Source organism: Microcaecilia unicolor, chromosome 4, assembly GCF_901765095.1.
Source record: "Microcaecilia unicolor chromosome 4, aMicUni1.1, whole genome shotgun sequence".
NCBI lineage: Eukaryota > Metazoa > Chordata > Amphibia > Gymnophiona > Siphonopidae > Microcaecilia > Microcaecilia unicolor.
The window spans coordinates 295,966,701-295,993,636 of NC_044034.1; the positions used below are offsets into that span (position 1 = coordinate 295,966,701).

General features: G+C 43.4%; 1 protein-coding gene across 1 annotated transcript in view; it reads left to right on the plus strand.

The window, feature by feature from the left end:
• NPC1L1 (NPC1 like intracellular cholesterol transporter 1) overlaps positions 1-26,022 on the plus strand; it is a 97,046-nt gene extending 71,024 nt beyond the window's left edge. The window contains exons 15-19 of the mRNA XM_030202494.1: positions 3,274-3,424; positions 4,913-5,144; positions 14,347-14,460; positions 16,319-16,481; positions 25,376-26,022. Coding sequence (XP_030058354.1) covers positions 3,274-3,424; positions 4,913-5,144; positions 14,347-14,460; positions 16,319-16,481; positions 25,376-25,515 — 800 coding nt within the window. The 3' untranslated portion in view covers positions 25,516-26,022. The remainder of the gene's footprint in view (positions 1-3,273; positions 3,425-4,912; positions 5,145-14,346; positions 14,461-16,318; positions 16,482-25,375) is intronic.
• Positions 26,023-26,936: the final 914 nt, after the last annotated feature.

Below are 26,936 nucleotides of genomic sequence, written 5' to 3' on the forward strand. Positions count from 1 at the left end.
CCATGGCCCGCCTTCACATGAGATCTGCTCAATGGACCCTAGCTTCCCAGTGGTTTCAGGCTGCTGGGGATCTAGAGGACGTGATCCACCTGTCCACGAGTTTTCTCAAATCCCTGTATTGGTGGACGATTTGGTCCAATTTGACTCTGGGACGTCCTTTCCAAATTCCTCAGCCACAAAAAGTGCTGACTACGGATGCGTCTCTCCTGGGGTGGGGGGCTCATGTCGATGGGCTTCACACCCAAGGAAGCTGGTCCCTCCAGGAACGAGATCTTCTGGAGTTACGAGCGGTCTGGAACGCTCTGAAGGCTTTCAGAGATCGGCTGTCCCACCAAATTATCCAAATTCAGACAGACAACCAGGTTGCCATGTATTACATCAACAAGCAGGGGGGCACCGGATCTCGCCCCCTGTGTCAGGAAGCCGTCAGCATGTGGCTCTGGGCTCGCCGTCACGGCATGGTGCTCCAAGCCACATATCTGGCAGGCGTAAACAACAGTCTGGCCGACAGGTTGAGCAGGATTATGCAACCTCACGAGTGGTCGCTCAATTCCCGTGTAGTGCGACAGATCTTCCAGGTGTGGGGCACCCCCTTGGTAGATCTCTTCGCATCTCGAGCCAACCACAAAGTCCCTCAGTTCTGTTCCAGGCTTAAGGCCCACAGCAGACTGGCATCGGATGCCTTCCTCCTGGACTGGGGGGAGGGTCTGCTGTATGCGTATCCTCCCATACCTCTGGTGGGGAAGACTTTGTTGAAACTCAAGCAAGACCGAGGCACCATGATTCTGATTGCTCCTTTTTGGCCGCGTCAGATCTAGTTCCCTCTTCTTCTGGAGTTGTCCTCCGAAGAACCGTGGAGATTGGAGTGTTTTCCGACCCTCATCACACAGGACGAAGGGGCGCTTCTGCATCCCAACCTCCGGTCCCTGGCTCTCACGGCCTGGATGTTGAGAGCGTAGATTTTGCCTCTTTGGGTCTGTCAGAGGGTGTCTCCCGTATCTTGCTTGCTTCCAGGAAAGATTCCACTAAGAGGAGTTACTTCTTTCTGTGGAGGAGGTTTGCCGTCTGGTGTGACAGCAAGGCCCTAGATCCTCGCTCTTGTCCTACACAGACCCTGCTTGAATACCTTCTGCACTTGTCTGAGTCTGGTCTCAAGACCAACTCTGTAAGGGTTCACCTTAGTGCAATCAGTGCATACCATTACCGTGTGGAAGGTAAGCCGATCTCAGGACAGCCTTTAGTTGTTCGCTTCATGAGAGGTTTGCTTTTGTCAAAGCCCCCTGTCAAGCCTCCTACAGTGTCATGGGATCTCAGTGTCGTTCTCACCCAGCTGATGAAACCTCCTTTTGAGCCACTGAATTCCTGCCATCTGAAGTACTTGACCTGGAAGGTCATTTTCTTGGTGGCAGTTACTTCAGCTCGTAGAGTCAGTGAGCTTCAGGCCCTGGTAGCCCAGGCCCCTTACACCAAATTTCATCATAACAGAGTAGTCCTCCACACTCACCCTAAGTTCTTGCCAAAGGTTGTGTCGGAGTTCCATCTGAACCAGTCAATTGTCTTGCCAACATTCTTTCCCCGTCCTCATTCCTGCCCTGCTGAACATCAGCTGCACACATTGGACTGCAAGAGAGCATTGGCCTTCTATCTGGAGCGGACACAGCCCAACAGACAGTCCGCCCAATTGTTTGTTTCTTTTGATCCCAACAGGAGGGGAGTGGCTGTGGGAAAACGCACCATATCCAATTGGCTAGCAGATTGCATTTCCTTCACTTACGCCCAGGCTGGGCTGGCTCTTGAGGGTCATGTCACGGCTCATAATGTTAGAGCCATGGCAGCGTCGGTAGCCCACTTGAAGTCAGCCACTATTGAAGAGATTTGCAAAGCTGCGACGTGGTCATCTGTCCACACATTCACATCTCATTACTGCCTGCAGCAGGATACCCGACGCGACAGTCGGTTCGGGCAGTCAGTGCTTCAGAATCTGTTCGGGGTTTAGAATCCAACTTCACCCCCCTAGGCCCATGTTTGTTCTGTTCCAGGCTGCACTCTCAGTTAGTTGGTAAATTTTTTAGGTCAATCTCAGTTATGTCCTCGCCGTTGCGAGGCCCAATTGACCATGGTTGTTGTTTTGAGTGAGCCTGGGGGCTAGGGATACCCCATCAGTGAGAACAAGCAGCCTGCTTGTCCTCGGAGAAAGCGAATGCTACATACCTGTAGAAGGTATTCTCTGAGGACAGCAGGCTGATTGTTCTCACAAACCCGCCCGCCTCCCCTTTGGAGTTGTGTCTTCCCTTCTCTTTGTTTTGATACATATGAGACTGGCCGGCACGAGCCGGTTCGGGCGGGAACACGGCCGCGCATGCGCGGTGCGCATCGGCGCGCGAGGACTAGCAAAGGACTTTGCTAGGAAGTGTTCCGATTGGAGGGGCTGCCGTGGACGTCACCCATCAGTGAGAACAATCAGCCTGCTGTCCTCGGAGAATACCTTCTACAGGTATGTAGCATTCGCTGTACATGATGATGATCAGATGCAGACCTGGGAAGGGCAACTTCTCTGCTCTATGTTGAAAACCATTTGCCCACTTGGCCAATTCTGCCTGCCACTAGCACAAGTGTGAGGGTGCCAGCTAGGAAACTTGCAAGGTCTCTGCCCTCTGCATTTCACTGAGAAGTCTGGGCTATGGGGGGTGGGGGAGGACACCAGCCCTTTCTGCTCCAGCTGAATTAGTTAGTATATCGTTAACCGGGTTTTCTGTTTTTTTTTTTTTTTTTGGGGGGGGGGGGGGGGAGGAGGAAGCAGCTCCATTGCTTACTTACTTATGCATTCTTGTATCCCACTGTTATCCAAAAACAAATTTCGGTTCAAAGTGGCTTACAAATGATATTCTGGGTAGCAGTTACAGTATTTGTTTACATTTACAGTTTAGTTGTATATGTCATAGTGATGGTTTGCAAGTGCAGTTTATATTGTGGTTGTGATTTATATGATAGTTTGTGATTAGTAATCAAAATATACATTTATGGCAAAGTTATTTGTTGTAGAATTTTTTTTTTTTAAAAGGTGTGTTTTCAGACCTTTTCTGAATTGAAGATAATTTGTGATGCTTCTTGTGTTCTTTGGTATAGAGTTCCACCATTTGGAACCCAGGTAGTTAAGTCCAGCCATGTAAATAGATTTGTAGGTTAGGTTTCTACAAGTTGCTCCCCTGCTGTACTGTTTCTTACATCTCTTGATGCAACCTCTCTCACTTCTTCTTTTTTATGTCTCTGCAGCTTCCAGATTCATGGCATACCACACACCGCTGACAAACTCTCAGCAGTACACTGCAGCACTGAAAGCGGCTCGGGAACTGGCTGCCAATATTACAAAAAGCATGAGGAATGTCCCTGGGACAGACCCCAACTTCACCGTCTTCCCCTACTCGTAGGTAGCATGACTGCAACGCTTCCTACCTTTGCACTTTTCTATTAGGTCTGTTTATTTTTCTCAGTATCTGATCCTATATCTCCTCACACTCTCCCATCTCCCTGCTATATGCCAGCAGGAAGGAGAAGGTAAATCAGACTAATGGAGGTGGACATCAACGATACCACTCAAAGAAGGGCTAGTAATCTAGACTATCAAAATTAATAATCAAAATGTATTAATATTAAACACTGCATTTCTTAGAGGTGGAGTCAGCCCAACAGATCACTTCCATGCCAGTTCTTGTGCAACTTCATCATTGCTCAATAGCAACACCTACCGGTTGGACTAAAATTGCACAAATTCTAGGATCTGGTGTAAAAGTCATTTTCTATAGCCCCTGGTCAAGGACCATCACTGCACTGGCTGGTTCAGGTGAAAGAGAGTTGTAAAAATCCCCAGCTTGTAGTGAAGGAAGGTTTGTAGAATACAAGTCCAAGAGAGACTGGTTCCAATTCAGCTGGATGCTTGAAGGAGCTGGAAAAAAAACTGCTGAGCCAAAAATATCATTAAAAAATAAGTTTCCCCAGAAAGTACCCACAGAGCTGTGCTTGAATTTCGCATTGGCCATGTGCCTGTGACTTCTTCCTCCTAGCCAGGGACATGATGTTGCTGTGGATTCTAGAGCCTTGCTTTCTTCCACTGTGCCTCATTCCTTATATTGTGCTGCAGTCAGTCTATAGTGTAAGACTATCCAAATTGTTATGACAAAACATAAGAGGCTGTATACATGTGAAATAATACAGATGCAGAAAACAAGCAGATCCCGGAGTATGGTTATCACCAGAATCCCATTATTATAGAAAGTACCTAATATGGTCCGCGTTTTGCCCAATATTGGGCTGCCTCAGGGGTATGACTAAAAAAATGTATCATAGAAATTATATAAATATTAATAAAACATTCTAATTTGTCTACAAATTGCATAAAAATAGTAACACGTTTAAATAAAGATACATGTATACCACATCAATATAGAGCATATCAAAACATCAGTGTTATACATGCACCCTTATTTAAATATGCTAGTATAATGTAATCATTTTTATTGTTCTACTCTGTCTGTGTACACTCAATCAGAGGGTTCCCACTCAATATACATGTGTTTTGGCTTTTATCTGCTTGTTTTCTATATCTAAACTGTTATGCCAGAGATAAATCTTCTACCTGTACAAGTATCCAAAGCAACATGCATGTGCATATCAGAATCTATAGTAGTTTCCTGTGGGGAAGCTGTAGTCCCTAGGAGTGCCTTCCATTATCACTCATTGATTTTCTAGAAGTTGGTATCATGACAGCAGTACTTGGTTCATAGCTGCAGCATCAAATCAAATGCCTTCGTAACATAGAGGAGTAACTTTTCTTAGTGATAGGGCATTTTAGCATGGGACCTGCCCTTGGCATAAGGCCTCACTGAGACAGGTTGTCTTCTTGTCTACCCTGCAGGATAACCTACGTGTACTATGAGCAGTACCTGACCATTGTGAATGAGGGACTCTTTAACCTCTCGCTCTGTCTCATCCCTACCTTTGTGGTATGCTGCATCCTCCTGGGCATGGACCTACGTTCTGGCTTCATCAACCTCATCACTATCATTATGATTGTTGTGGACACTGTGGGGGTCATGACACTGTGGAGCATCGACTACAATGCGGTATCCCTCATCAATCTTGTCACGGTAACTCCTCACCAGCATTCTAAAAATACACTACTGCAGAACTCTGTGCTGTGTCAGTGGCCAAGCTTGAGTGATGAGATGAAAGTGAGCAAACAGACCACAGAGCAGATGGGGGTTCTTCTGCTATCTGCTAATGGATATACTTCTTTACTTCAGTCTAGTTATTGGATATGTAGGTCAATGCCCTACAGATTCAGAAATATGGATTTGAGATTTAATTACTTGCCTTTTCCAAACTGGAGCTCAAGGGGAGTTATGAGCAGGGACACAATTTATTTCCCTGTCCAGATGAATTGATAATGGAGGGAGAAGTGACTTCCCCAAGGTCACAAGGACCATCAGAGGAAGAAGCAGAACTTGAACCTTGACTTTCCTGGTTCTCAGTCTGCTGCTCTAACTACTGGGCTGCTTCTCCACCAAAGACAGCTTTGGGTTCAAATTTTGAGATCCCCATTTGGAAAAGTCAGCTATAGTTCTGTCAGTGACATAACACATCCTGGGCTCACAGCTTTTCAGAGACTGGCCAGGGGATAGACTGAGCTGTTACCGTGGTATCACGAACCAAAAGGAAAACATCTGGTCTAGATTCAGCAGCTCTACTGATAACCAAAAGGAGAGTGTGAGTCTAACTGAGTTGTAGAGCCATGTTATCTTTCCTTAGTTGTAGTTAGCATGCCATTCACTATTAGAAGGGCTTTATCACACAGTGATAGAACATATGCAGTATGAGGGGAGTATAATATGTGTGTGTATAGGCCAAGGTGAGTGTCATCCTCAGAGAGTAGATTTTATTCGCCCATAACCTTCACAAACATCACCCACATATCTGTAATAGTCTCTTATCTTAAGTTGTTTTAAATCTCTTGCGGGTTCTCAATTGCCTCATTCGTAAAAGTTTACTTCCTGGTTCTTGAGATTCCTTCCAGAGGGCTGCTGACACTGCTGTTTCACTTTTACTGGATTTTCAATGCGCTCTGTGCTCGTATCAAGCAGCTCCTAGTCTCTCAGTATCTCCACTCGTTATTCCCATCACACTGTTTTCTTGTGACGTTCATTTCTGTTGTAATCAAGCCCAACACTATTGTGTTTCACTCTAGGTGCCATCAGGGGCGGTGACTTTTCACACTTCAATTTTAACTCTGCTTCTTCAGCTTTGTCAGGTCGGAGCTCAAACCAGCCTGCCCAAAATGGCGCTGAAATCTTCTCAGACGCCACGCATGCGTCTTTCACAGTGGGAGTGTTCTATAAGATTTCAAAACTAACAAAAGGAGTAATTACAGCAATAAAAGTGATAATACATTGACCACAATAAAAGACAGCATCATCTATGTAAAGGTTCGATTTCAACCAGATGAAAACAGATTGTATTACTTGCACTGAGCAATGAATAGGATTATAGCAAGAATGTAGTGTGATGTATGAATGCAATGTGTGAGAAGTAGTGAGGATAAGGGAGTTTTTATAGATATTGTAAATTTAAGTTAACAAAGGAAATAAATAAATAAAGATTTGTTGAAAGTTCTAAAGATTAAGGATAAGTTACTGGGGAAGGTGAATGTTTATTGTAACTATTTGAAGAAATTTCTCACGTGGGTAAGACACTTATATATTCATTGTGGATATTTTGAAAACCAGACTGGCTTGGGGTTCCCCAAGGACTGGCTTGAGAAACCCCAGTCTAGATTCTGGTGCCTCTCTGCATGGAAAGCCCAGATGTGATAGGCTTGGTTTGAGAAGTCTGTCCTGCTTGCATGAAACCAGATGATTCCTGAAACCTAATGCAAGAGAGTAACTTGCTATGGCTATGGCCAGGCATAGAGATCAGAGGAGTTTTTCCAAGGTGTTGGGTATCTACAAAATGAAAAGGGGGGGGGCTCCTTTTCAGTCATGAGTATGTAGTCTTTTGGCCTGGATGAGAATGCCACAGTATTTCGAGGGTTTGGGATCTATTGAAGATGAAAAGTGAGCAAGGGGGTAGCTGAATGATGAAACAATTTAAGCAGGCACTTCAGGTGAATGATCAGGAACTTATGGAATTGAGTGTATATAGCACAGTGCTCACTGGTTCATTCAGCAGATGTGAGAGCCTTATAGGAATAGACATTACAAGGACAGGGTTCTTGAACCGGGAAAGGTTCACATTTATCTCATAAGTTACAGAGTAAGGGTAGAAGGTGACATGAGGCGTATTTTCAAAGCACTTAGACTTACAAAGTTCTGTAGGTTACTAAGCAACTTTGTAAGTTAAGTGCTTTGAAAATGAGCTCATAGTGACATAGTAAGTGATGGCAAATAAGGACCTGAACGGTCCATCCATCAACAATGAACGTGATATTATATACTTGACCATGGTCTTTCTTTGATGTTTCTGGGACATAGACCGTAGAAGTCCACCTAGCTCTGTCCTTATGCTCCGACTGCTGGAGTTGCCGTCAAAGCCCACTCCAGCCTATCCAAATCCGTCTTGTCATTTGCGGGACCCAGACTGTAAAAGTCTACCCAGCACTGTCCTCACATTCAAAATTACTGGAGTTACTGTTGAAGCCCTCTTAGCCCATCCTAAATCGGATAGCCCTCTGTAGCCCATTCTAAACTGGTGATGAAGATGAGGGCATGTTTTTTAAATACTTGAAAAGGGTCATTGTCCTGTATGAGCACCAAAGAAAAACTTCCCTGTTAGGGTGCTCTTCCAGAAGTGAATATTCTTCTTTGGCAACACAGTTCTTCTTGGTGAAGTCAATAGATTAAACTAGATAAAACTAGGAAGAGTTTGCAACCCTTGGGCAAATAGAGTAATGAAAAAATCAGGACTTGTTGATTCCCCTGCAGATGGTTTCAGAGGGAGGGAAAGAAGATTTTTTTCAAACTATGGATCATACAGAAAGGTGTATATGATAGGTAGAGCAAGAACAAAGGTGTGGCCAACCTCTGAATTAGATCTTGAGAGCCTGCCAGGGAAAGACTTTTTATACCAGGCATCTCAATATTCGATACTGTTATCATTGGGATGCAGAGCTCTGTTTGACCATGAGTTCACAGCAGCTTCTGATTGGCACCATGATGCATGCTTCTGCATCTGCAGCAGAAGTAATATATCCCAGAGATAGACAGCAGGGAATTTTAGTGTTGAGAACAATGCAGGTTTTGGAATAGTTTGTGGAGGGAACATGAACTTGAGATCCTGGGTGTAGTGGAGATCAGGAGTGTACGCCTGTTACGTCTGTGCTTTCCTCGCCCTCTGGTGGCCAGAACGGGTGCCATCACCCGTTCCAGATTTCGGCACAGTCCGGTCCGGATCTTCCAGGCTGCCAGGTTTGCTTGTGTTGTTTGAGCCTGCACAGCACCCGTAACTGCCTGGTGATTGCAGCAGCTGCGTTCCAGGTGCTGCTGGGCTTATTAGCCATTTTGTTACTCTCAGCCCTTGCCTTTGCATCGTCTTAGGCCCTGGTACGTGGTTGCTTGTGCACTTCTGCCTGAGAGACTTTGTCTGGACCTGATTCTGTGTTTGCTGGTTTCCTGCCTTTTGAACCTTGCCTGATCCTGGACTTTGCTTTGCTTGCCGGCTGCCTTTTGAACCTTTGCCTGGACCTGGACTTTGCTTTGCTTGCCGCCTGCCTTTTGAACCTTTGCCTGGACCTGGACTTTGCTTTGCTTGCCGCCTGCCTTTTGAACCTTTGCCTGGACCTGGACTTTGCTTTGCTTGCCGCCTGCCTTTTGAACCTTTGCCTGGACCTGGACTTTGCTTTGCTTGCCGCCTGCCTTTTGACCCTTTGTCTAGACCCGGACTTTGCTTTGCTTGCCGCCTGCCTTTTGGAACCTTTGCCTGGACCTGTCTTCTGCTTGCTGGCTGACTGCCTAGAGACCTAGCCTGGATTTGCCGGTACGTCTGTTCTGCCTTGCTTCTGGTGTGGGGTGGTTTTGCCTGCTACTGCCACTCCTCGGCAGTGGTCCAAGGGCTCACAAACCCAGTTCCTGTTAAGTAAACGTGACAACGCCTTTTGTATAGTGTCTTGAGTATTCCTTTGTGTGTGGTGAGTCTAAAGCCTTAGTGTGGTGATAGAAACCAAACTCGACCCTCATGCTGGAAGGACCATGTACAACATCAGGCAGAAGATTGGAGATCGAAGTTCAGGGGTGGAAAAGGGAACAACCTTAGGGACTTAAAGAAATTGGTGGTTTAGGTTGGAGAAGAGTAGGTTATCTTTGTCATTATTGTATTCTGGTCAGGGGAAGTTGATCACCTATAATCCTTTTTGCTCACATGTCCAGGTTATAGTGACATGGGTTGTGAATTGAATATTAGGGGCAGCAGTTCACTGAAGGCAGGTAGCTTTTGATGGTGAAGAACCAAAATGAAGGATATGGAGCGAGGGCAAAGGCTTCACAGACCATTCTCCATCTTGACTGGGGCCTGAGGACTACACACTCCTACATTCACTTTGAATAATTTTTTTTTGCCCATCTCTGCATGGGTCAGAACATAGGATGAAGCATAGTCCCAGTCTATCCAGGGTCAATGGGATGTAACATAGCCCCAGTCTGCTCATAATCAGTGGGATGTAACATAGTCCCAGTCTATCCTGGGTAACAGGGGACCCTAAGAGATCCTCTATCGCTTATAGTTCAGTGCTGTTGCCTTTACCTGAATGCAGCAGTTCTCTTGATAAGTTTGGCGCTTCCATGGGGAAAGTCGGAGCTGGCTGACCCTAGAAGGAGATGGTAGTGATAGAGACCTGTTTATTAACCCATGCTGGATGAGCCTGATCTGTGTTTCTGATTTGGAGAACTGTATGTTGACCTTCAGCACAAAGGTCTAAATGCAGGCATATTATATCAGCTCCTAAATTTGTACCTGAGGCAATGGAGGGTTAAGTGATTTGCCTAAGGTCACAAGGACCATTAGTGGGATTTGAATCATGGTTTCCTTGGTTCTCAGCCCACTGCTTTAACCACTATGGTCAGCCTCTTCTGGAGAAGATACATGGCCAGCTGCATCAGACAGGGGTGGCAGTAGAGATGGAAAACAAAAAAGAAGGGAAGTCTCTCCACAGCTGTAGTGATGGAAGTGAGACTCATTGTGATCGGCACTAGTAGAACAAGTGGGAAGGAAGGAGGAATAACTTTGAGTTGGTGCCAGAGGAGGAACTGATGCTATTGAGCTATTTAGGTGGTGCAGTTCTGCAGTTTTTGGTGCCATAGCCTTACCCATGCACAGTCCTAACTTGGTGCAGTACATATTTTATGATTGGTGCCAGGAGGCATGTTGGAAGAAGTAGGCAAATTATAAGTACATAAGTAATGCCACACTGGGAAAAGACCAAGGGTCCATCGAACCCAGTATCCTGTCCACGACAGTGGCCAATCCAGGCCAAGGGCACCTGGCAAGCTTCCCAAACGTACAAACATTCTATACATGTTATTCCTGGAATTGTGGATTTTTCCCAAGTCCATTTAGTAGTGGTTTATGGACTTGTCCTTTAGGAAACCGTCTAACCCCTTTTTAAACTCTGCTAAGCTAACCGCCTTCACTACGTTCTCCAGCAACGAATTCCAGAGTTTAATTATGCATAGGGTGAAGAAAAAGTTTCTCTGATTTGTTTTAAATTTACTATACTGTAGTTTCATTGCATGCCCCCTAGTCCTAGTATTTTTGGTATTTTATGAGTGATGTGGGATCAGTGCTGTCCTGCTCTTGGAGCCTGCATGGTCAGATTATGACACCAGGAAGGATCAAGTCATGGTATTTGCAGTGCCAGGTGTTCCCACACTAGTGGCCTTGATGCCAGTACTGGAAGCTCAGTGTGAAGCTTTTGCTTCTGGTTCATTTGATTGCACATCCAACCACGGTGTAGATTTTTGGTACCTGAATTAGCTGATGAGATGCAGGATGCTGTGTTGCACTGTAGAGATTCAGCACTGCTCAAGTGCGCTCTGCAACATCTTTAGAGCTGAGAGCAAGCGATCATTGGAGGTGCCTCATTCTGCACTGAGGACATGAGCAGGCTATACATGGTTCAGTTAGCACAAGAGAAAACTGCACTGTAGGGAAGCTCTGCAATGGTCAGTACCAAGTACGTTCTGGTGCAGGCTTGTGGGGGTTCAGCACCTGTGTCATATGGAGGACAGTCTGAGTAATTGGTCCCAGAAGTGTTCATCAGGCTGTCTCCTATTAGTGCAGTGGATGGGCATCAGATACAGTGTGGCATCAATGCGGTAGAGGTATATATTATGCTAAAGGCACATCCAGAGGAGGGTACGGTTCTGCAGAGGAGAGATGCTGCTGAAATAGTGAGTCTAAAGGCAGTGTTGCTGCAGCTTAGTCAGAGCACCACTGTTGTAAAGGCCAAGTGGACAGAGCTGGTGCAGTATCTGCAATGAAATGGAGACAGTCCTTGCTGCAACAGTGCAGACAGTATGCACTGAAGAAATCCTTTAAGCATGGCCCATCCAGGTGTAGACCCGCAGATCCTGAGGAGCCATAAATGCTGCCCAGAAGCCACAGAGTGCATAGGCTTTTATACCAGGTTCATCAGTTGGGAGATCTCTCCTGGCAAAAGTCTAGTTCCACTGAGAGGGGAGGGGTGGCTTCTGGGTCTGCTGCCAAGAGCCGAGGAACTCTATCCAGAGGCAGACAGAGGGATCTCTCATAGTGAGAGTCTTGCGGCAGGTCTCTATTCAAGGCTCCTTTTCCCTGTAGCTCCAAAGCTCAAAACTCTGGAGTTTACTGCCACAACAGTGCCCACAAATAACTTCCTCATGCTTGAAGTTAATAGTATGCAAATGATATGCACAGTATTAGCTTTGAGCATGAGGAAATAAAGCAGCAGGATCACGCCAGGTGCATGTGCACAAGAGCTGAGTGTAAGCAAAGCTCTTGTGTTCATGCCCAGCCCAACAGAGGGAGAGAGCAGTGCGGCAAAGGCAGAGAACTGGCCTGGGTGAGAGTGAGGGGCAGTGGAATGGGAGCTGGAGACTGCAGCAGCCTGCTCATCTTCACTTCCCCTATTTCATCAACCACCACCATGTATACAAGCTAGCTGACATCAACTGCAGTCTACAGCTGCCATGCCCTTCTCCATAGATGGATTATTGAACGGTTCTTATGCTCCTCTTGCACAGCCTCCCCTTGGCCCCATCACATTCCTGCTGCATGGTTTTCATGTGGGGGGGGGGGGGGGGGTGGGGGGGGGGAGAGGATTCACTTGCCTCACATTCCTGCATCATTTCACTGGCTACATGTGGGATGGAAGGGGACCTCCACCCTGTCAGCTTGCTGGTCGTAACTCCTGCTCCGAACTGGCATACATTTTTATGCAGTAGGGTGCCCTTCTTAAGTACATAAGTATTGCCATATTGGGAAAGACCAAAGGTCCATCAAGCCCAGCATCCTGTTTCCAACAGTGGCCAATCCAGGTCACAAATACCTGGCAAGGTCCCTAAAAAGTACAAAACATTTTATACTGCTTATCCCAGAAATAGTGAATTTTCCCCAAGTCCATTAATAATGGTCTATGGACTTTTCCTTTAGGAAGCCGTCCAAACCTTTTTTAAACTCCGCTAAGCTCTGGCAACGAATTCCAACATTTAATTACACGTTGAGTGAAGAAAAATTTCTCCGATTCGTTTTAAATTTACTACATTGTAGCTTTGTCGCTTGCCCCCTAGTCCTAGTATTTTTGGAAAACAGACGCTTCACATCTACGCGTTCCATTCCACTCATTATTTTGTAGAGCTCTATCATATCTCCCCTCAGCCGCCTTTTCTCCAGGATGAAGAGCCCTAGCGGCTTTAGCCTTTCCTCATAGGGAAGTCATCCCATCCCCTTTATCATTTTTGTCGCTGTTCTCTGCACCTTTTCTCATTCCACTCTATCTGGTTATCAATAGAAATCAAACAAAATAAAACATGGAAAAGAAAATAAGATGATACCTTTTTTATTGGACATAACTTAATACATTTCTTGATTAACTTTCGAAGGTTGCCCTTCTTCGTCAGATCGGAAATAAGCAAATGTGCTAGCTGACAGTGTATATAAGTGAAAACATTCAAGCATTACTATGACAGTCTGACAGGGTGGGAGGATGGGGGTGGGTCGGAGGTATGCATGGGGACATCAAAGCATATCATTGATATTCTAACAGGATGGGTGTGGGTAGGTGAGGGGTGGGGTGATCAACAGAGACATACAGCTTTATGGTTTATAATGGGCTAGGAACCCCAGGTCCTTGTTAAGTCCTTTCTGTTGGGTGTTAAAATATTCAATCATTCTGACTTCAAAGGTCTTACGTTCTTGTATGGTTTTAAAGTTACCTTTCAGTATTCTCACTGTGAAATCACTGGTACAGTGTAAGAGTGGACTAACACGGCTACCACACTCCTCCACTCTATCTGGGACACTGTTTTCTGTGCTTCAGAGGGAATGTGGAAAGGCCTCATTTGAATCTCTTTTGTTTATATTTGCATGTGATTAGCACTGATCCATGGCGAGCTCTTGTATGCCATGGTAAGGACCTTCTGATCATATTGCGCTGGCAAAAGTGGGTACTAGTCTGGTGCTAATGGCCTCCAGCACCCACATTTGCTTCTGAGGATCGGGGCATGAGTGCCAAAGTTAGTGGGAGAGGAAGGTTGAAATGGAACAAAAGCAGTAACAGAAGAGTTTTCTTTTAACAAGAAATACAATAAATTAGGGAGAACAGAAGGAATTAAATGAGAGGAGGATCTGTCAGGCAGGGTGGATAAAACAGACTGAGGCAGAAATGGGCAAGTACAATGGTTTTGGGGGCTAGCATATGCTCAAAATAGCCCTCCAGGATTTTCTGAGCTTCAGGAGAGCTAATCTGTCTATGGTGCGATCAGATGCCATCACTGGTATGTGATTAACTCATCATGTTGTTCATAGAGAAAATTAAATCCTCAATCTCTGATTGTTTTTCAACTGAAGACTCCATTACCCTGCAGATTCTTTGGCCACCAAAAAATTATCCTAGTATAGGTGTGTGTGTGGCATCTCTTATTGGATAAGGTTAATGTGCTTTGGGTCTAAGCTGACAGAATTACGAAGTGTTCTTTTGTTACCTAAGTTAATGTAATAATGAATCATTCTTATAGGTTATTAGATGCAAAGTGTAATTCTTTACTTGTTACATTTATGTTTAAATAATCTAAAAGCTGTTTTTGTTTGTTTGTTTGTTTGTTTTAGGCTGTGGGAATTTCTGTGGAGTTTGTTTCTCATCTCACCCGCTCCTTTGCAATGAGCACAAAGCCATCGAAAGTTAAGCGGGCTAAGGAGGCAACTGTGTACATGGGCAGCGCAGTAAGTACAGGATGGGGTAAGATAGGTTCCCGGCAGTGCCCTGGGTAGGGTCATCATCAACCAACACCATGCATCTGGATACAGCTGAACCCATCCTGCTTTTACTCCAGTGCAGCAGTAGAACTTGTAGTCTTGGTATTTTTAGAGAAATAGGTCTATAGATGTAGTGGGGCAAGACCAGGAATGCAGTTCATGTTAGAGCAGTGATTTTCAACCCAGTTTTCAGGGATCACCTGGCCAGTCAGGTTTTCAGGATATCCACAATGAATAGACATGAGATAGAGTTGCATGCACTGCCTTCTTTTATACAAATCTCTCTCATGCCTATTCATTATGGATAACTCAACTGGCCAGGTGGTCCCTAAGGACTAGGTTGAAAACCACTGGCTTAGAACATTACGAAGTGTCCAGTAACAGGCCTGTTTACAAGTGCCACTGAAGAACAGAGAATTGTATCTCAATAGATTCAGAACAGTTTCTAGCTCATGTATACTAGGGGGTCATCAAATCCAATCATTGAAGACCACAAACTGCTTTAGTTTTCAGGGTTTCCCTAATGAATATGTATGAGGGGTCTGCATACACTAGAGATTCAGTCTATGCAGATTTATCCTATGCTTTTCCTCATGGATATGCTGAAAGCCTGATTATCTGTGGGCTCACTAGGACAGATTTTAAAACATCTGTTCTAAACTGACTGAAAATAAAATCATAATGAAGTGTTTATAGTGGTACTTCTGGAACACTTCAAGAATACCCTGACTGCAGCATTTCGGATCTTTTGTAGCCCACACATGAGCCACCCAGAGGTGGTTCTTCAGTCTGCAACACTACAACAATATTAACCACTTTTAAAAAGATGTTAGGTCTAAATGGGTTGAAAAGTGTCTCCATTTTCAAAGTCATTGGTGTGAAAAGACAAAGTTATGCCGTGATCCTCCTTAGACAAGCCCTATTCAATAGCTAGCGTAAGTTACACAATGAGCAGTTTTGTGATTGTATTACAATTATTTCAGCCAGGGGCGTAGCCAGACACCCAATTTTGGGTGGGCCTGGGCCCAAGATGGGTGGGCAGAAGAACCTGGCCCCGTCCCACAGGTGATTTGGTCTCTCCTTCTCTCGCCTGCATGCCATAAGGTCTCTCAAACATCCCCCCCTCTCCCATATACCTTTTAAACAGCATATTTTCACCAGCAGCGAGCAGCAACTAATACACACTGCTCATGTTGGCCCCACACCCTTCCCTCTGATGCAACTTCCTGTTTCCACCTAGGCAGAATTACATCAGAGGGAAGGCTGTGGGTCCAGTGTGAGCAGTATGTATGTCACTGCTCACTGCAGGCGAAGATCTGCTACTTACAAGGTATGCAAGAGGGACACTTGTTGGGAGTTTTCGGCTGGTGGGGCTTGGGGATCCCTGCCAGCCACATCATAGGTATGCTGCTACTGGGTGGGCCTGAACCCAAAGTGGGTGGGCCCACCTTTGGCTACACCACTGATTTCAGCATCTTCAAGGACCTTTCACATAGCTGCAAGATCTTTGCCAGACTCTCCAACATAGAATTATGAGTAAGCTCAGACCATCCAGGCCATACCAATCAATTGTGGTCAGTGTGATTATAATATATCAAGTGACTTGTCTTGAATTTACATTTCTGGATCCGCATCTGGAGTTCAATAAAATGATTTGGTCAACTTCCCTACCTGTTGGCCACTGTTGTGATTAGTTTGTCTTTAGCATCAGTAGTCTAAGCTCTGCCTTGTTCCTCAGGCTATGAGCTTTTGGCCATTTTGTATTTTTTCGTGGTATCAAGCTGTGGTTATTTCTGATCACAGGTGACACTGTCTTCCTCTGCAGGTGTTTGCTGGTGTTGCCATGACAAACCTACCAGGTATCGTTGTGTTGGCCTTTGCAAAAGCCCAGCTGATTCAGATCTTCTTCTTCCGTCTGAACCTTACCATCACTCTCTTAGGGATGGTCCATGGGCTCATATTCCTTCCTGTTGTCCTCAGCTATTTTGGTGAGTCATTGGTTTCTGTCTTCACGCAATTGTGGTCTTCTTCACTCATGTTCTGTGGTTGATGTTTATAAAGATGTTTCTTTATGCAAAAAAGCAAGGATATTTATGTTTTTTTTACTTTCTGGAGCATCTTTGCAGTCCACAAGGCAATCTACAACCTCAGTCCTGCCAAGCTGAGTTACCAGCTCTCGTATCTTGCTTCAAAGGAAAAAAGTACCTATTTATCCTTTCATCATCTCCGACAGTAGCTCCTTTCCTCTAGTGCTCTTCAGCAAGCAGTTAAAACTCTCTCTTGTCTGGGTCCAGCTTGGTGATGCAGGTGACAAGAGCTGTGCACTGCCAAACAAAAGAATCTCGGTTTGAGCCTTAAGCCAGATATTCCATTCCCCAGGTTGACTGGGGTGCTCTGGAGGCAGTGTTCACAACCGCAAGGCAGAGGAGTCAAGGCCATTGCTTCAGAGTTTCACTGAAACCTCAATTCTTTAATCTAGGTGCTCACACTTACACATGTATTTGCACATGTACATAGAGTATATTTGCAAAGAGGTATACATGGGCCAGAGCATGAGTGGGACATAGGCAGGGGTTACATGTTACATGCGCTCCTGCTACACTTCAAAGCATACACTTACAGCAGCTCTATGGATGGCCAAAATGCACACACCTAAATGTTAGGCAAATAGCAGGTTCCACTAGTATTCTATAGCAGAACCTGGGCACCTAAGTTCCTTTATAGAATAGACTCCCACCTGTGTTTCACATATTGTTCACCTGCCCCTCCCTCACACATACACCTTCCCCCTCCCTCCTTCCTTTCCTTTTTTCTCTCTCATCTCTATCTTCACTCCTCCCTTCTTAAGTTCTCCCTTTTCTACAGCACTGTCATTTGTCTCCTCCTCCCCTCCCACCCTTCAATTAGCCTTTTCTTCCTCTTCCTCCATCACAGTCTCAGCAGGATACTTTTCCTCTTTAATTTACAAATCTGTTTGTAGGATTTCATATCAGGGGTCACTGCAGTCCTGTCGAAGGGAGCTGGAATAGAAAATGATGTTTTAAGGAACTTTTGGGTTGTGCAGTTTTAAAGTAGGTAAAATATTTCCAGTCAGTGCCATTGCTGGTAAACATGCAGAGATTGTGGAAAGCAGGCATCGGGTAAGACTCTGTGTCCCATCAATCCATCTGCCTCCTGCATTGTCCTTATGGCACACTCTGAAGCTAGTTGTTTTCACTCCCTGACCATAGGTGAATGGTGTTTACCAGTAGCTGAGGAACTCTATCCATTGGGTAGGCAGAGATGAGGAACTCGATCCATTGGATAGGCAGAGCAGACGAGGGATCTCTCATGGTGACAGTCTTGCTGCAGGCTTTTGTTGGATTATTTGTAGTAAATAATTAGCAGATTTTAGTACACACAGCTTCAGCTTTAGAAATGTTAATTTCTTTCTTCATCTCTCTCTCATTCACCCCTGAATAATTCACTGCTGAGTCACTTTAAAGTTGAAGTAACAAAACATCTGTTTACTCACAGTTTGTAGTTAGATTATAATCAGACAGGCTTATATATACATATTACTATACATTTGTATTATCAGCTCCTTCCATGTGCTTAGATGGTAATGGATGCTCACACCACCATAGATCCTCTCAGGTTAGGAGAGATCATGAGCTCCATGTGCTCCATGTGCTGCATGTGCTGCATCTAACCCCCACAGGAAGTTGCATAGCTGTGTGACCTCTCTAAGTAATTCACATCAGAGGTCACAGAGTAATCACAGAGAAATAATAGGTGACAGGCAATGCATGTAAAATACAATTACATTCCAACAAACCCCTTCTCATGCATAACTGTCATGCAATTATTTATTCATACAAAGTCCAAGCTTTATACGCAGATTCACAAAATGTTCTCTGGGTAACGGTTTGGTCATGATGTCAGCTGTCATCTCACTGGTGTGACAATAGTGTAGACTGATGACCCCTTCTTTCGCCAACTCTCGCACGTTGTGGTATTTCGTTGCGATGTGCTTGGTGCGTGACTGAACCTTGTCATTCTGTGACAGTCGGATGCAGCTCTGATTATCTTCCATTAACTGGATTGGTCTCTTTTCAGCTATTCCGAAATCCAGCAAAAGTTTTTCAATCCACATCAGTTCTCTGCACGCTTCCGATACGGCCACGTATTCAGCTTCTGTAGAAGACAGACTCACAATACTTTGTTTATGACTGGCCCATGAAATTTGTACATTTCCATACATAAACACATATCCACTTGTGGATTTATAATTAGAATGATCCCCTGTCCAATCTGAATCACAGTAACATATTAGTTTTGGATTACTATTGGCTGAAATCTTTAATTTACAATCAATGGTACCCTTTAAATACCTTACCATCCTTTTAACTGCAGTCCAATCTGATTTGGTAGGTGAGCTGACCCTTCTGCTCAAAATTCCTACTGCATTTGCTATATCAGCCCTGTATGTGGTAGCTAGATATAAAAGCTTACCTATGGCTGATCTATATTGGATGTTATCTGGTAAAGGTTCTCTTACTGTTTCATCCTTCAGAAAATCAGTGATCATGGGAGTGCTTACAACTTGGGCATCTTGCATACCTAAACTTTCAATAAGCTCATTTATTTTCTGCTTCTGGCTTAGAAGATAAGAACCATCATTTTGTTTCTCAATTTCTATACCAAGATAGTATGACACATTACCAAGTTCTTTTATCTCAACATTGAGGTTTAAACACTTTACAATGTCCTTGTACTCTTGCTCACTTTTGCTTGCAATGAGCAGATCATCAACAAAAGCTAAAATGTATGCATATTGTCCATTTGTGCACCTAGTGTACAAGCATTTATCTGCTTCACCTTGCTTAAATCCTAAATTTGTCAATATTTCATGCAATTTATCATTCCAACATTTTGCACTTTGCTTTAATCCATAAAGACCTTTGTTTAATTTACACACTAGCTGTCTTTGTTTTGTATTTATGAAACCTGTTGGTTGTTCCATGTACAAGTCTTCAGTTATATCTCCGTGAAGAAACGCTGTTTTCACATCAATGTGGTTGACTTGCATGCCTTTTGAGACTGCAATGCTCAGAAGTGTTCTGATTGTCGTGTGTTTCACTACAGGTGCAAACACTTCATCAAAATCTTCTCCATATTTTTGAAGATATCCCTTTGCGACTAATCTGGCTTTATACCTTTCCACTTTTCCTTGTGCATTCCTTTTTAACTTGAATACCCATTTGCATCCTATAGCTTTCTTGCCAGGAGGTAATTTTGTAAGAATCCAAGTATTATTTTTATCCAATGCATCAATTTCTTCTTGTGCAGCTTTATGCCATTCAGCAGCTTCTTCTGCTGACATTTTCTCAATCTCATCCCATGTTAAGGGCTCTTGAGCTTCTGCTGACTTTGTTAGGTAAGACAGTCTTGGGGGTGGAACACCTTTGTTTTCCCTGGATGAGCGTCTGACAACAGGTTGGTCCGACCTTTCCGCATCCTCTAAATCTGAGAGTTCTTCTCCAATTGATTCCCCTTCTCCAACTGTACTGTCTTCTTCAATGATCCTTTCTGTGTCTGCTTCCTCTGCCTGTTCCTCGTTAGATACAGATGAGTTACTTTCAGACATCTGCCTTGGTATGGCATTTATATACACTGGCATGTCTATTATGGTTCTAGTTTCATATTCTGGATGATAAGGCTCATCTGGGATAATCCAGCCTTTATCAACCCTTTTGTTTTCATCAAAATATGTAACATGTCTTATGCCAACAATGCCAGTTTTCAGATTCAAAATTCTATATCCTTTGTGTCCTGGAGTATAGCCAACTAAAATGCCCCTTTCTGTTGTGGAATCCAGCTTATGCCTTCTTTGCTTTGGTATATGAGCATATGCTGTACTTCCAAATGTTCTTATGTGTGAAAGGTTTGGCTTCCTACCATGCCATGTCTCATGTGGTGTGCGCTCAGCGCCTTTAGTTGGCATTCTGTTTTGTAGGTACACTGCTGTGAGAATGGCTTCCCCCCATAGTCTTTTAGGGAGATTGCTATCTGACAGCATACATCTGGTCATTTCCACAAGTGACCTAAATTTTCTCTCTGCAACAGAATTTTGCTCTGGTGTGTAAGCTACTGTTGTGATATGCTGAATGCCTTCTTGTTCTAGAAATGTGCGCATGCTTTGTGAAGTGAACTCACCACCATTGTCGGTCTGAAGAACCTTTGGTTTTCTTTCAAATTTATTGCTCACCATGGCTACGTATTTCTTCAGCATGTCTGTGACTTGACTTTTTTCTTTCAGCAAATAGGCCACACAATATCTAGAGAAATCATCCAAGAATATTAGCACAAATCTGTTATTTCCCAATGATGGGATATTAAACGGTCCACATAAGTCACTGTGTATTAAGTCCAGCACTTTATTACTCCTATTTCCTGTGTATGCAGGAAATGAGGGTCTCACACCTTTTTGAGTAACACAGTCTATGCATTTCTCAATTTTACCAGCATCTGCACTTATCTGAATGCCGGTGGCCAGTTGCTTACTGTAAAGATCCTGGATCACCTTAGAATCACGATGTCCCAGGCGGCGGTGCCAGATTTCCAGACTACATTTACCATCATTCTTCCTTACTTGCGCCATATGTGAGGCTTCACCTGAAATGTTCAGCTTATAAACATCATTATGCATAAAAGCTTCAGCATACACTTCATCATTTTTAGAGATTGTGCACTTACTGTTTTCAAAATGAATCACAAATCCCTTCTTATCTAATGTAGATACACTAAGCATATTACAAACTGCTTGGGGAATATACAAGACATCACTTACAGGAATCTCTTTAACTTCATTAGACACTTTGCATTTTAAGAATCCAATACCTTTTGCTTGGATCTTAGCAGTCCCTGTGTTTGCAGTTTTAAGAATACCTTCCTCTGGACACATTTCCTGAAAGAAATTCTTACAATTGGTTAAATGGCATGTGCTCCCCGAATCCAAAATCCAAGTACTTTCATTTGAATTATTATTTACCATAGTCAAAGATTTTTCTGCCATTAGAAAGCCCTTGTGATTATCTTTGTCCTTCATACATTTCCTGGTTTGAAAATTCTTTAGTTCCATTGGCTTAGGTGAGCTAGAGGGAGTGTTTTGTGTTTCCTTACACCATTTAGATACATGTCCCTCCTTTCCACATAAGTAGCAAATCAGCTTGCCCTTGGGTGGAGTTTTCCCATAGCTCCGCCTTCCTCTGTTCTTTGCCAAGAAATTTGTTTCATTTCTCTCTGACTTGCTTTGAGAACACATCTCCTCAGAATCATTTATTATGCATTCCTGCCTTAGTTTTGATGTTGCCTGTTCAAAAGATTGCCCTTCAATGGCCTCATTTACAGACCTAAAAACATCAAACTTCTTTGATAGTGAGGTAAAAAGAAATGCTCTTTTCAATGCATCACACATGGGAATTCCAGAAAGTTCTAGCTTTTGAAATGAAGACATAAGATGCATAATGTGATCATTACATTTACTTTTATCCCTTAATTTGGTTTCATTCAACTCTGCCAGCCAAATTGGTTGCTGCTTTGCATATGTAGTTGCATACATAGTTCTCAGTTTATATAAAATGTCCTTTGGTGTATCTTTTCCCTCCACTAATATGGCTTGTTTCTCTGAGAGAGCTTCCAAAAGCATGCACTTCACATAATAGTTTGCATTGTCCCATTCAGCCATATTTTCAGCTGTTCTGTCTTGGTCTAAGCATATATCTAATCTTTTTGCTCGAAGGAAACATATGAATCTTAATTCCCACTGCCGATAATTAAACTCAGTTAATCTAGGCACCTTGAGAGAGTAGAACAATGGTGAATTTCTTCCCTCAGCCATTTTGTTAGCCTTCTGTCTGCTGTGTGGGGGGGGGAGAGAGACAGACTGAATCTTTCCTTTAAAACTTAAGAGAAAAATGTGGCCTTTTTTTCTGCCTGGTAATATTTCTCTTCTTTTTCAATTCCTGAGCCCTGGGCCCGTAACCCTTTTGTTGGATTATTTGTAGTAAATAATTAGCAGATTTTAGTACACACAGCTTCAGCTTTAGAAATGTTAATTTCTTTCTTCATCTCTCTCTCATTCACCCCTGAATAATTCACTGCTGAGTCACTTTAAAGTTGAAGTAACAAAACATCTGTTTACTCACAGTTTGTAGTTAGATTATAATCAGACAGGCTTATATATACATATTACTATACATTTGTATTATCAGCTCCTTCCATGTGCTTAGATGGTAATGGATGCTCACACCACCATAGATCCTCTCAGGTTAGGAGAGATCATGAGCTCCATGTGCTCCATGTGCTGCATGTGCTGCATCTAACCCCCACAGGAAGTTGCATAGCTGTGTGACCTCTCTAAGTAATTCACATCAGAGGTCACAGAGTAATCACAGAGAAATAATAGGTGACAGGCAATGCATGTAAAATACAATTACATTCCAACAGTTTTCACTCCCTGACCATAGGTGAATGGTGTTTACCAGTAGCTGAGGAACTCTATCCATTGGGTAGGCAGAGATGAGGAACTCGATCCATTGGATAGGCAGAGCAGACGAGGGATCTCTCATGGTGACAGTCTTGCTGCAGGTCTTGAAGCAGCATATATCATTGACAGGTCACCGTTTGAAGGGAACAAAAGCAATAATGGAAGAGAGGTTTATTTTAACAAGAAATAAATAAGGGAGAACAGAAGAAATTAGAGGAGGAGGAGGAGGAGGATCCAGCTATCTCATAGGGCAGGTAGATCAGACTGAGGTATAAATGGGCAGGTGTGATGATGGTAGGTGGCAGGTGGCTAGCACATGCTCAGAATAGCCTTCCAGGCTTTTCTGAGCTTCAGGAGAGCTAATCCATCTGTGGTGAGCTCCCCTCACTTTTACCCCGCTTATCTGCCAACACAGCCTGGCTTCTTCCTGCCATGTCCTGTGGCACTTAACATAGTATTAAAAAAGAATATCAAAAGGAACAACTGTCACTTCTCAATAATAAACTGAGACAGCAAAGGGAATAAACAAACCTGAACAAACTTCACAAAAAGTGTACCATATAAAGTGGTGAGAAACAAAAAATTAAATTACCAAAAAGCCCAAAATTTCTTAATTAGAAAATGCCAGATATGGGGGGTCTTTTACTAAAGCTTAGCACTCGTTATCTGCAGCATGGCCTATTTTATTTCTGTGGGCCCTGCTGCAGATAACTCGAGCTAAGCTTTAGTAAAAGACCCCCCATAGGCCATGTGATCTCCTATGGCACTAAGCTATTCCAGATCTGCAGCATATTGTGTGTATTAATCATTTGCCTCCTAAACTAGACCAATATTTTATCATTATTAAATTGTTTGATTTTTATCATTTCATTTTTATCACTTTTATGTATAATTGCATAATAAAATAGAAAATCCAAAATCAGCGACCCAATACGTAGCTAAATACCACACTGGCACAATGCAGAAGGACAAGCACAGCTCCCGACACCCACTAAAAGGAAAACATGGTGTTTTGGTTCAGATAAACCTGCTTCTGGGGAATTTTGGATTGGTCGCTGGGCAAATTACACACCGCTACACTTAGGCGGCATCAAGAACAGACTAAGGTTGTGAGCCCTCCAGGGACAAGGCAATACCTACTGCACATGGCTGTAACTCACCTTGAACTACAGGTGATCTACACCCTTTGTTCATGAACCAGAATGACCTGCTTGCTTAGTCCAAGTGTTCTTAGATGGCTGTCACTGCCCATTATCCAGTTATAATGCCCATTTTCGAACCATGTTTTACAGTAGAGAACAGAAAGGGAAAAACCACCATGAGGGTGGAGGTACACTAGGATCCTACATGAGGAAATGCACAAAGCAGGGAGTAGGAAAGGTAGGCTCTTCCAAAACAACCGGAGACGATGTGTATAGAATATAAAATCTTTATTCAGTTGAAGAAACTATGACACACTTGACTCTGACTCGACACAGCTGTGTTTCGGCACAAAAACACGCCTTCATCAGGAGTCTTATGAGATGTAGTTAATGGTGTAAATGCGATCATAAATTCTGTAATAGTTGTCATCCAATCTCTGTATCAAGAAAAATCTCCGTAGCGTGTAACTGCATATACACCATTAACTACATCTCATAAGACTCCTGATGAAGGCGTGTTTTTGCGCCGAAACACAGCTGTGTCGAGTCAGAGTCAAGTGTGTCATAGTTTCTTCAACTGAATAAAGATTTTATATTCTATACACGCCGTCTCCGGTTGTGTTACAGTAGAGAACTACATTTAACATACCACAGTTATTAAACAATAACTTCTGGAATCAAATTGTCAGTAATTGCAAAGTCAGGTAGGGCCAGATGCTGAAAATTCTGCTGGTAGAATTTGTCACTCAACACTATTCTATAAAGGGTGCTTCAGGATAAGCATTCATAGAATAGCGTTGAGCACTGAATTTGGCACTTATGCCAGCTGAAACATGATATAAATCCTGGCACACAAATTGGGCACATATTCCCGCTATGCTGTAAAACTGCACGCATCTTTTGTGAATGCCCCTGACCCACTTATGCCCCTCCCATGAGCCACACCCCCCTCTTGAGTTGCACATGATCCAAGTTAGGCAACCTTTGTTACAGAACAGTGTGCTCAAATCATAATTAGTTCCAACTAAGAGCTTTTTAGCTCTAATAATTAATAAACCATTGGAGCCCATTAACTAATTATTTTGGGCACCCAAATTTGGGTAACCTTTATAGAATCCTGGGGGGTGGGTAGGTAGCCTTGAATGCAGCTGAAGAGACTGACACCCTGAGCTCTGCACCAATTTTTTTTATGTCTCTTCTGTTTGTCTAGGACCAGAAACCAACCAGGCCATGCTCCTGGAGATCCAGCAGGAAGAAGCAAAAGAGTCCCAGGAAGCTCCAGGGGTGATCGCATTCTATAACATAGGCTTTGAGGAACAAAACAAGCCATCAGAGAACAGCATTCACTGAGGCTGGTGCCTCCTGACTCCAAACCAGGAACTGGCTATATTCTGCATGTCATAAATCACACCAGAGAGAAGAAGAGGCTCATTGCACTGTCTGAACTATGTTCCATACAGACTTCCAAAGAAGGGCTAGACTCAAAAATCACCACTTCAAAGAGATCATTTTCAAGTCCTTTGACCTGTTGGTCATTCACTTTTAATATTTCTAGAATGTATGGTATGCTTTAGGCAGTAAAACTGAATGCACCTCACTGACTGTAAATGTGAGGTATTAAAGAACAAGAAGTCTGAACTGAGTTTACAACACCAACACCAGAACTGTGCAAGTGAAATATTACTGAACCCTTATTTTTAAAAATTTACACTGGATTTTATCATCCAATCCATCAATTTCAGTTAATAGCAAAAGATCCTTCGTTAGTTTAATTGAACAGTAACTGAGCATTGTCTTCCAGAAGGCACATCATTACAGACCAGGTAGAAAATAACTCTGCTTTAAAAGGAAGCTCATGGTATTCACAGTTCTTAATTAGAACTTGGATCTTTAAGTATTCAAAACTGACTAGGCAGTACTGCCTCTGGCTAAACACACCTGGGGGGTGGGGGGGGGGGGAGGGAGGGAAAGGACAGAGCAGGCAGGCAGGCAGGCAGACAGACAGATTTTCAAAGACATTTTTTTTCTTACTGTCATGCTTCTTGCTCACAATGATGTATCTAGAACTCCCTGTCCCCATTACAACAGCACATTGAAAGTGGAAACCTTTGACGAATTTCATACTTCAACAGCTGCTACCAGCTCCAGGTTGGATCAGAAAGTAGAAAGGGTTTGGTGGCTTTCAGCTTGGTGGTACAGAATTGGCATTCAAGATGGAAATAATCGTAGGAGAGATACTTGGAAAAAGAACAGAAGCTAGAACATAAGATAATGTTATAAGAACATAAGAGTAGCCATATTGGGTCAGATCAATGGTTCATCTAGCCCAGTATTCTGTTTCCAAGAATGGCCAAGCCAGGTCACAAGTACCTGGCAAAAATCCAAATCGTAGCAACATTACATGCTACAAATCCCAGGGCAAGCAGTTGCTTCCCCATGTCTGTCTCAATAGCAGACTATGGACTTTTCCTTCAGGAAATTGGCCAAACCTTATTTAAATCCAGATATGCTAACTGCCGTTACCACATCCTCCAGCAAAGAGTTCTAGAGCTTAACTATTCGTTGAGTGAAAAAATATTTCCTCCTATTTGTTTTAAAAGTATTTCCATGTAACTTCCATGAGTGTCCCCTAGTCTTTGTACTTTTGGAACAAGTAAAAAAATCGATCTACTCGTTCTACACCACTCGGGATTTTGTAGACCTCAATCATACCTCCCCTCATCCGTCTCTTTTCCAAGCTGAAGAGCCCTAATCTCTTTAGCCTTTCCTCA